The sequence below is a fragment of the Penicillium odoratum genome (genome assembly GCF_028828045.1).
Source record: "Penicillium odoratum strain IBT 22623 chromosome Unknown utg000005l_segment0_segment0, whole genome shotgun sequence".
NCBI classification, from domain to species: domain Eukaryota; kingdom Fungi; phylum Ascomycota; class Eurotiomycetes; order Eurotiales; family Aspergillaceae; genus Penicillium; species Penicillium odoratum.
The window spans coordinates 435-12,091 of NW_026643147.1; the positions used below are offsets into that span (position 1 = coordinate 435).

Genomic DNA, 11,657 nt, shown 5'->3' on the forward strand with positions numbered 1-11,657 from the left:
CTCCTCTTTTCCATCCTTATCCTCTCTTGACCTATCTATTATACCATCTATCGAAATATCTATTATATCGCCCCTTCCTGAATCCTATTCTATCCCGATATCTTCCTATATAACCTCAAACTTCCTATATCGTATCTCTATAACCCTGGAAACCCCCTCCGAACTCCCCCTTTACTATTATCTATACCTACCCCTATCCTGACGCCTGCGCCTGCCCCTATACGCATATCTATATCTATACCCTATACCCCGATACCTACGCCTCTCCCTACCCCTACGCCCTTCTCTCTGTCTGTATACTCTATACCCGAATATATAATTCCCCTGACTCCTCTTATATCGTTTGGCACGAATATATCTATGCCTCTACCCGATGGATATATATCTTCTCGATACTAACCCGATTCTGACTAATATCTTCCTCTCTCTCTCTTCCCCTTACTACCTGGTACGCTCTTACCCTTACTACTATATACCCCATGATCCTGACTATACTGATATGATTGATATCGATATACTCGATACCCCTTCGCTTTCGATATCGGTATATCGATACTCCCTCTACCCAAATCTTGCATTCTCCCTTCCATATATATTTCTACTAAAATCTTCATGTCCATTATCGCTCTTGAATATAAATCGATATATTACCGATATTCCTGATATTGCTGCAAAATCCTTCTCTCTCTACTAATTATACATCTTTCTATCGAAATCCTGATCTCTCTCTATCGACCCCTATATCCTCGCCACCCTGGGCTCTACGCTCTACGCCTCGATACCCTATATATCTACGCCTACCCCTACGCTTACCCCGACGCCTATACCTATACTTATACTCTCTATATCTAACTACCTACCCTCTCTATACTCACGCCTATCCTATCGCCTATATCTGTGCTCGCTATATCTACGCTCTCTACCTCTATATATAATTATCCTGACTATATTTTTGGGATCTATATCTCGATATCTCTATGCTCTCGAATATATAAACATATATATTATCGATACTCGAATGATTCCTGCTGAAATCACTCTTTCTCCACTCGAATGATATCTCTTGCTACCAAAACCCTGACCTCTCTTCTACCCTGACGATATATATTACCCTGATCCCTGATATACTCGCTACCCTACGCTCGACGCTCTACGCCTATACGAACGCCTTGACTTATACCTATACCTACGCCTATACCTACGCTGGTATCTACCGGACCTGTATGTCTATTTTCTCTATACCTACGCCTATACCCATACCTATGTCCTCCGCACCTATATACCTATACTCTCTGCACCTACGCCTATGCCGACGCCTATATATATGCCTATGCTCCGTACGCCTACGCTCTCTGCACCTACGCTCTCTGTACCTACGATCTCTGCACCTACGCCCTCTGTCCCTACGCCTATCCTCTCTATACCTATATGCCTGGTATACTACTACCCCTACTACCTATATACTATTACCCGGACCGTACTATTACCCCTACCGCTATTACCCTTACTACCCGTACTCTATCACCCTTACCACGATCACCCTTACCACGACCACCCTTACCACGATCATCCTTACTACGATCACCCTTACCACGACCACCCTACCCACTTACGCTATTATCCCCCTAACCATACTATCACCCTTACCACTATCACCCTTACTACCCCTACGCTCTATCCTACCCCTACCCTCGATCTCCCTACACTCGGAATCTCGATACCTTCGCCCTATGAATACCTATGCGCCTATGCTCTCTCTGTCTTTATGCTTGATACCCGAATATATGACCCTTACTCGGATGATATATTTCGGGTCCTATATCGCCATCCTCAACCCGATTGATCTATATATTCGCAATCCTAACTGGATGCCGGCCGAATGCATCCTCTCTCTCTCTTCCCCTGACCACCCGATACGCTATCACCCGGACCACACTTATACTCGGAATATCGATATACTCTATACCCCTACGCTGTCGATTTCTATCTACCTGTACTCCCTCGATTGGGATATCGGATTCTCCCGACTATATTTATTTCTACTGAAATCTCCATTTCCACCATCTCTCTGGTTTATGAATATATATATTATCAATATCACTGATGTATGGGCGAACATCATTCTCTCGATCAATGATATATCTTTCTTTCGAAATCCGGATCGTTCGTGATGCACCCTTCTATCCTCGCTACCCTGGGCTCTACGCTCTCTACCTCGATATATAATTATCCTCACGATATTCCTTCGACCGATATCTCTATCCTCTACCCGATTGATCTATATATTGTATTGATACTTTAATTATTCCTGCCGAAATCACGCTTTCTCTACTTGAATCATATCTCTTACTACCAAAACCCTGACCTCTCTCCATTACCCTGACCATACTGATAACGATGATCCCCTATATACTCGCCACCCCGGGCTCTGCGCTCTGCGCCTCTATGCCCTTTACCCTGTACGCCTACGCTCTCTACACCTACGCCTACACTCACGCCTGCGTCCACGCCTACACTCACCCCTGCGTCCACGCCTACACACATGCCTATGCCCCGTACGCCTACGCTCACGCCTATACCTTCGCCCTCTGCTCCTACGCCTACGCCTGCTCTTTATACTCTCTATACCACGGGCCTCTATACCTATACGCATACGCTCTCTTTATCTATACATATACGATCTCTTTATCTATACATATACGATCTCCGTACCTATACGCCTATGCCTACGCCTGTGCCCTCGCCACCCGTACGTCTATACTCTCTACACCCACGCCTGTGCCCACGCCTATGCCCACGGCATACATACGCCTATACCCTATTACCCTCACTACTATTACCCTCACCACCCGTACGCTATCACCCTGACCACGCTATCACCCTGACCACGCTATCACCCTGACCACGCTATCACCCTGACCACGCTATCGCCCTTACCACGCTATCACCCTGACCACGCTTGGGCTCTCTATACTACCGGGCTCTATACTCCGTACGCCTACGCTCTCTGTACCTACGCCCTCTGCACCCACGCCTACATCCACGCCTACATCCACGCCTACATCCACGCCTATCTATATACCTATGTCCCGTACGCCTACGCCTACGCTATCTACACTCACGCCTGTGCTAACGCCTGTACCTACGCCGGTGCTCTCGCCATATGTACGCCTATACTCTCTAACCCGATATGCCTGGTACGCTACCACCCTTACCACTCCCTATACTATTACCCTTACTACGCTACACACTATCACCCTAACCACGCTTGGGCCCTCTATACTACTGGGCCCTATACCCCTAAACACCCTACACGCTCGATACCTATATGGGATGATCTTGATATTCTGTTACGTCTTTGTGCACAAAAACCTATCTTTCTAATATCTGATATTCTGTTGCGTTTTTATGCATAAAAACCTATCTCTCGAATGCCTATCTTCTGTTGCGTTTTTGTGCACAAAAACCTGTCTCTCATATCTGATCTTCTATTGCGTCTTTGTGCACAAAAACCTGTCTCTCATATCTGATATTCTGTTACGTCTTTGTGCACAAAAACCTATCTTTCTAATATCTGATATTCTGTTGCGTTTTTATGCATAAAAACCTATCTCTCGAATGCCTATCTTCTGTTGCGTTTTTGTGCACAAAAACCTGTCTCTCATATCTGATCTTCTATTGCGTCTTTGTGCACAAAAACCTGTCTCTCATATCTGATATTCTGTTACGTCTTTGTGCACAAAAACCTATCTTTCTAATATCTGATATTCTGTTGCGTTTTTATGCATAAAAACCTATCTCTCGAATGCCTATCTTCTGTTGCGTTTTTGTGCACAAAAACCTGTCTCTCATATCTGATATTCTGTTGCGTTTTTGGGCACAAAAACCTATCTCTCGTACGTCTTTACATTCTGTTGGCTTTTTGTGCACGAAACCCTATCTCTCCAATGCCTATCTTCTGTGGCGTTTTTGTGCACAAACCCTATCTCTTCAATGCCGAACGACCCACCTTGATTATATATATCTACTGAACGACCCTCCGGGAAATCCGCCGATCCCGTGAATGATAATATATTCCGATTCCGCCATCTACTCGACTTCATGCCCCTGATAAATCCTTCGACACCAAATGAACTCCTGTACTAACCGGGACTGCTGGCATGCAATCTCTTCTGCCATACCCCCAAAATACCGCTTTAACTGCTCCTCATCCGTACTATCCACCCCGACATACTGTAACCGTCGATCCCACGCCGTACGGATCTCCGCATGCGTTTTCTGGCTGAACAACATCATCGCCACCATCGGTAACAATGTGTGCCGGTATTGCTCACATCTCTGCTGCGCCTCCGTCGTACGGGATATCGCTTTGCTGGGATCCCCCTGCGGGCATATCGACTGCGGCATCCCACACCGGAAATGCGCGCTGTAATCCTGGTAACGGATCCCATCAAACGCACGCATCCGCTTCCACCACGCCTTGGCCTCGATATTATACCCCCACGGACACCGAAACAACTCATGTCCGTCATCCCTCCCCTCCTGCGCACACGACCAACACCGCATCAACCACCGTCCGATCTCACTCTGGAAATACATATCTCTCTGGATCTGGTCCTGCCTGGCCTCGGGTCGTTGGCTGGACAACTGGGCCCGCTGGATGTCCTGCCGCCGGAACTCATGTCGGACGGCCATGGGGATGGACGGGCCCTCTCCCGGGACCCCTGCCCTGCGTTCTCTCCTGTGGACCCTGGGCTGGGGCTCTCTCCCCGGACCTCTCGCTGGACCTCTCGCTGGACCTCTCGCTGGACCTCTCGCTGGACCTCTCGCGGGACCTCTCGCGGGACCTCTCGCGGGACCTCTCGCGGGACCTCTCGCTGGGGCTCTCTTCCCCGGACGTCTGCACTCTGGGTACCCTGGTATGCCCGTCCGGCGTGCTGCTCTCCATCTCGTCACCGATATCCGTCTCACGTGGATACCACCCCCGATCACACCCATCACATGCCGATTCGTCGTCCGTACACCCCGGCCGGACATGCCCATCTAAATATTCATCTAATATCACCCGCCGGCATCCACCCCCCGCGTCCAACGGCAACATATACTGCTGCACCCGCTGCTGCTCCTCCGCGGACTCGGGCATCCATGCTGGACGCTGCTGATATCCCACCCGCTGCCCCTCCGGCTGAATGATGATCGCCTCACTCGGCAACCCGTCACGCCCCGCACGCCCGCTCTCCTGCGCGTAATCCAATATCGTACGGGGCTGCCCCAAATGGATCACGCTGCGGATGTCCGGAATGTCGATCCCCATGCCTAACGCGTTGGTGGCCACGATCACCGCCCCCGCCGTCGTACGGAACCGGGCTAACACCCCATCTTGATCGTGCTGCTGGCTGAAATATGCGTCACACCCTAACTGGTCCGCCATCATCCGGACGTGCGCCACGATACTCCCATATACGATCACCCGTCCGGGGTGGGCCCGCTGGACCCGCTCCTGGATAAACTGGATCACCCCGTCCATCTGGATCCACTGGGATGGGTGATCGTACCCCGCCTCCACCTCCGGGCACCATACCCGGTATGCCACGTTGGGCCGGTGCGTGCGGGCCCGGTATATGGCCACCTGCTCCCGGGGCCACCCCATCCGGTATAATAACGTGGGCTCGGCCGCCGGGGGTAACGTGGCCGTCAACATGACCATCTGCGTCTTGGCGGCCCGCAACTCCCCCATCATCTGCAACTGGGGCCGGAAATCATCTTGATGATTCAACACGACGTGGCACTCATCGATCACGATCCGCTCCAACCGCTGCAACATCCGCTGCCGGTTCAAAAACGTCCGGAACCCCTGGCTGCGGGTGCTCTCGGGGGTGACCAACACGATCGACGCTTCGTCCGGGGGCCGCTGGCGGTCGTACGGCACGCATGATATCCCCAACTGCTCGCACCGCTGGACCATATCCTGGCGTAACGCGATCAACGGGACGACCACCACCGTCAATCCACCCCCGACCCACGCGGGTAACATGAATAATATGCTCTTGCCCCCCCGGTGGGCATCACCGCCACGACCGGGCTGACCCCCTGCTGGATCGCCCGCAACGCGGGCTCCTGCACCCCACGGAATACCATCTCGGGCCGTCCGACCATCTGCTGGAACGACTGCAACATATGGGCCTGCTGTAACTGATACCGCCGCTGCGTCCGGCTCTCCTCGGCATCATCCTCCCACGGATTCGGACGCTTACCGCATACCCCGGCGCGGACGGCGGATGCAAACCCTAAAAATTGATGCCAATCCTGGCTGGACTGCCGGAACCGCTGCCGCCGGTGCGTGGTGCTGTTGGTGGGCTCCATGATCGTACGACCGTACATCATCCCGGCCACGTGGGACGAATGGGTGGCTTGCAAATCCGCAATATGCCCCATAAACTCCTCCTCGTCCATCCCACCCTCGTCGTCGGGGTCGTACGGGGGGGCCGCCTCGCCCGTGCCCTCCTGCACGTTACTCTCAAACTGGCTCTTGCCCCGTAAATACCGCCGGCTGATCGCGATGGCGATGTCGCGGTATGCCGACACGTGGACCGCCTGCCCGTGCAACCCCGCGGCCGTGGCCGATTCCAACGCCTTCCGGAATCGTACGCCCGTCCACGCCTTCTCGCTGCCGGCGTCGGGGCCCCATAAATACTCTTGTCGGCGGGGGGTGGGGGTGCCTCGCTGCTGCCACTGATATGCTTGCAATATCTCCACAAACGGCAACACCAACCATATATATCGGACGACCAACTCCCCAACCTCCTGCGGCAAATACCGCTGAATCACCTTGGTATCGTTGGTGATATGGAACCCTTTGTGATATCGGCTGACAAATACCACCATCCCATCTTCGATAAACACGTTGCGGATCTCTCGCTCGCTGTTCCGGTACCGGATACTCAACAACTCGGGCGTACGGCTGGGCTGGCCGGCCGTGATATGGATCGCCACGCTTAACCGCTCGCGGAACCGGGCCACCTCGGCAAAATACCGGTCAATTGCACGCATCCGGAACCCCTGGCCGTCCGGCTCGCTGAATCGCCGCCGGAACGTGGGCTCCTGGGCCACCCGCTGGATCAACCACTCGGCCCCGTGGACGGGCCACTGCGTACGGGAATCCTTGATAAAACTCCAATCCGCCGTCCGCTGCGTGGGATCGTCGTATATATCCTGTAAATCAATACTGGGGATCTGTGCACCCTCGGCGAATATCAACTGCTGGTGAAACTGGTTCCGCATGCTCTCGACCAACCCGTGGACCATCCCACGGAAATCACCCATGGTAAAATGCAACTGCTTATACAACAACTCATCCTCGCCTTTCCATCCGATATGCCCCTCGGACGGGGTGTTGAAAAACACCTTCTTTCCGTACGTGCGTAAATCCAATAACCACTGGACCGGCCCGTGGGTCCCACGCACCATAAACGCATCCACCATCAATCGTAACCACTCGGGAAACGTACGAATCACCCGACGACCCTGGATCTGGGTGGGGGGTCCCAAAATGGACGTGGTGGGGGATCCGGGCATGGGACGGGGGGTGGGCGTCTCTCGGACGGGGCTGCTGGCATAACCCTCGTCCCCGTCAAATATATATCCGTCCGCGACGGGGATATCGTCACCACGGAAATGGGGCTCCTGGCTGCCCTGCGCGAACCCACGCCGGATGGCCAACGAATCGGGGTCTAACCGCAACGCCTTATGCAATACCAAAAAACGGGCGATCTTGATCAAACTGGATATCTTGGGGGGGTAATCCTCCACCCCATCCCATCCGGACAACTTCCGGCCCAACACGGCCGATGCGCATATAAACGCACACCCATACTCGTGGTGCCGGATCCGCTGGCGTAACAAATTGATGCAAAAATCCATAATCGCGCACTCCAACGGCGATAACTCGTACGGCTCGGGGTCCATGGGGTCCGGGCTGGACCGGCCCGCGGCCTGCGCACGCCGCCATACGATCTCCCACGACCGCTGCTGTGCGGGGGTGAACTCGTACGGGGGACTCTCCCAATCGTGCGGCTGCTGGGTGCGGGTGAAAAACATCAATATCCGCTGCCACGGCTCAATATGGTCCTTGATCTCCGCTTCTTTCATATACGCCAACAACGGCTCGTACGGGGAATCGGCCTTCTGCGTGCGGGCGGCCTCAATCCGCACCAAAAACCCACTCGCCCGGGTGATCTGCTGGCTGACCATGGCCAATCGCTCCATGGCCTGCCAAATGGCCCATGCCGCACCCTCGGGGCCCTCGGCATCCTCGTCCGGCCGCTCCATGGACTGCACTAACGGGGCGGACGAAATGCCCTGTAAATACCGGACCCACCCCGTACGGTTTAACCACGGCGTGGCTTCGTCGATCTCCCCGGCCTGGATCACGGTCTGCTGGCTGCGGGCCTGCTGGGCCTGGAATGCTCGGACGCGCTGGACCAACTGGTGGATGGCATCCACGGGTGGCACCGGTTCGGCCCGCTGTGGAACGGGCTGGCGGATCTGGATAAAATGCGACCCTAATTGCCGCTTGAAAATCCGCTGGCATCTCACGGCCTGGCTATTGGCGTGGATCTCGGCCTGGATCTGCGCGATCTCGGACGGTTTCGGTCGACCACGGTGGCTACTGGGGGACCACTGGTGCTGTTCGGACCAATGGTTTTTCATGGACTTTAAATCGCGGCAAATATATACTGTACAACGTGAACATAATAAACCATCTTCAAATATGGTTAATCCGGGAATCGGGCTATCAACCTGGGTGGGCCAATGGCTGATATCGGGCTGGTCCTCAATATGGTCCCACTGCTGGACACATTGCTCGATATACCGTGCGGTTGTACGGGGTACCCGATGATTGGTGCCGGTTAAATGGGTGGTAATATTATCCCGTCGTACGGCATGCTCACACTGGTGGCAAATCACCACGTTGAACTCAGAATTGGTGAAAAAAAACTCGCTGGCCTGGGGACTGTGGGGGGTGGTTTCGGACATACTGGAAATGGAAATATCACACTTGGGGCGATGATGCAAATCCGTATGCGCAACTTCAACACCGTACGGGCAAAATTCGTTAATTGGCCTTGAAGAACGAACTGAATATAAAGCTGAATCAAATCAATCGACCCCCTGAATTTTCAGCTTTCTAACCCATGTGATCCCCTATACCCTATTGGGTATCTAGTGGCGGTGGTCGTACGGTGATGTATCACCCTAGCCCGCGGTCGGCACCTCTATTGGGTTTTTGTGCACAAAACCCTAACTCTCTTATATCTTATATTCTGTTGGGTTTTTGTGCACAAAAACCAATCTCTTTCGCATCTTAATATTCTAATGGGTTTTTGTGCACAAAACCCCATCTCTCAAAATCCATATCCCTGAATTTTCAGCTTTCTAACCCATATAATCCTTGTACGGTGATGTATCGCCCTAACCCGCGCACACAATCTTTTGTGCGAAACGCGCCCCACAGCTACAGCAGCCTGGACGCCCATTGGTGGACAGCAAATTAAGCGTCTCATTTCCACGGTTCGATTGAACCTAATTTCTACTTACGTACATCGTCGGTTACCCGCTGCGCGCTGAAAAAGCGTGGTTTTGCGGCCCGCGATGGCGAAAAAGTCAAAAAGGGGCCGACCGCCCGGCCGACACCTCAAAACGTGGCAGACTGGCCCGATCCGCCAGCGATCGACAGCAGCCACGATCTACGCGCCACAGCAGCAAAAATACAGAAAACAGCCGTGCTATGGAAGTCTGCAACAGACGAGAACCGTGACCCCCCACCGCCAGCCAAGCTGCACGGCTTCTTTGACGCCGTGATCTCCCTGGCGAAGAGGATGACGGACAGCGAGCTGCTGGCGGAGCTGCAGCGCCTGCGCGCGATATTCGACGAGCATGCCAGCAAGCAGGCCGACCTGTATCACAAATTGCAGGCGTCTATCGACACCCAGGCCGTCGCAGCTGCCGCCGCTGCTACTGCGAACCCTGCTGGCTCCCGCCGGCCAATGGATTACCGAGCTGCACTTCGCAGCAATACCGAATCCTCTCTTGTCTCCGGCTGGCTGAACAGAGCCCACACCAACGGCACACTCTCCACCAATGGCCTCAGCACCGGTAGCGCCCCTGCACCGCAGCGGGTGCTACGAGAGGACCTGCAGCTGATCATCCGTGGCACAGAACGCTCTCTGGTCGATCCGCTACGTCGACATGCGGAAGAAGTGGTCCACCGGGCCAATCGGACGATCAAAGACGTCTGTGACGAAGCCAAGATCGCTCCGGTTGAGGTGTCTACCGGCTTTGTGCTGCCCAGCGGCGACGTGCTTCTCCGTTGCGACAGCGTACGCGACGTCCGCCAGTTGACTGACCTCTGTAGCCCGCAAGATAACAGCTGGTGTGCCGTCTTTGGACCGAAAGCGCACCTTAAGCGAGAAACCTTCTCCGTTGTCATGCACGGCGTGCCGATCAGCTTCGACCCCTCCGCCCCAGATGCTGCGAAACGCCTGCGTTCACAGAACGTACGCCGCATCCCTTCGACCGCTAATATCATGCACATCGGCTGGCTCATGCCGGCACGTAAGATGGCCGACCTCCGGAAACAGGCCACAACCTCCGATACCACCACCGCTAAGCTCGTGATCGAATTCGACGACCCAGACGCAGCAAATCAAGCAATTCTTCTCGGCCTGGCGCTGCAGGGGCGGGATCACGACTGCCAATTCTTCGACGGCAGCCACCGGCTGCAGCAGTGCTTCCAGTGCCAATCGTACGGTCATATCGCCCGTAATTGCAGAAGGGAGATCCGCTGCGCGTACTGTGCTGGATCTCACGACTCCAAGGAATGTGCACATGCCCGTAACCGCGCGTCTGCCAAGTGTGCTGTGTGTATCAGGCACAACGAAACCGCAGTTGAAGAAGCTAAGGTCAAAATTAACCACTTTGCCTTCGAACGAGAGTGCCCTCGGCGTGCCGAGCAGCTCGACATGATCCGTATCAACCGTCTCCGGGGCCCTCAGCTCCACCGGACGGCCACAGCCCCTACCCCATCAACGTCAACATCCCCAGCTGCCCCTACCCCCGCAGAAGCATACTCCGGCTCACAAATCGGCAAAGCGGCCCGTGAGCTAGTCAATAGCGCACAACAGGTGCTAGAGCCCGTACTACAGCCCGCAAGAAAGCTCGAGGTTAGGATCCAAGGCCGGTCCGCTAGCCCTAGCAAGCGCCGCCGGGCCCCGTCCTCGAGCTCAGAGAGTGAAGATGCCCCTTTGGTCCCCGCAAGCCGTATTCGGCCAAAAACCACCACAGTTAACCGGAAGCTGGTCACGTACGGCACCCCACGGCTAGTGCAGCCCATGCAAAAGCAGTGGGAAGGGCTCCACGCCCCGTCCTCGGATATGGTGGAGATCCTTACGCCGGACGTCACAACAGAGAATCTGGAAGATATCGGCACGCAAACCCGTAGACGCAGCAGGCGTACCGCCAGCGAGTCCTCAGACGAGCTCAGCCAAGAAGCCCCCACACAATCGCAGAGAACTGGCCCTATCACTCGAGGCGCAGCGAGCGCGCAATGATAAGCCAAACGCTGAAAATCCTGCAGGCCAACTGCCGTAAATCGAACG

General features: G+C 54.3%; 3 protein-coding genes across 3 annotated transcripts; 2 read left to right on the plus strand and 1 right to left on the minus strand.

Annotated features, from left to right (window-relative positions):
* Positions 1-2,397: 2,397 nt before the first annotated feature.
* On the plus strand, positions 2,398-2,868 carry N7520_005518 (uncharacterized protein; the record flags this gene model as incomplete). Its single annotated transcript, XM_057139452.1, has 1 exon — positions 2,398-2,868. The coding sequence occupies one exon, from the start codon at positions 2,398-2,400 to the stop codon at positions 2,866-2,868; it is 471 nt and encodes a 156-aa protein (XP_056993458.1).
* Positions 2,869-4,089: 1,221 nt separating this feature from the next.
* On the minus strand, positions 4,090-9,036 carry N7520_005519 (uncharacterized protein; the record flags this gene model as incomplete). Its single annotated transcript, XM_057139453.1, has 3 exons — positions 4,090-4,741; positions 4,800-6,183; positions 6,255-9,036. 3 exons carry the CDS (start codon positions 9,034-9,036, stop codon positions 4,090-4,092), a joined length of 4,818 nt encoding a protein of 1,605 aa, XP_056993459.1.
* A 425-nt stretch (positions 9,037-9,461) lies between these two features.
* Positions 9,462-11,609, plus strand: N7520_005520 (uncharacterized protein; the record flags this gene model as incomplete). The annotated part of the gene is made up of 2 exons (XM_057139454.1): positions 9,462-9,494; positions 9,633-11,609. 2 exons carry the CDS (start codon positions 9,462-9,464, stop codon positions 11,607-11,609), a joined length of 2,010 nt encoding a protein of 669 aa, XP_056993460.1.
* Between the last annotated feature and the right edge of the window lie 48 nt (positions 11,610-11,657).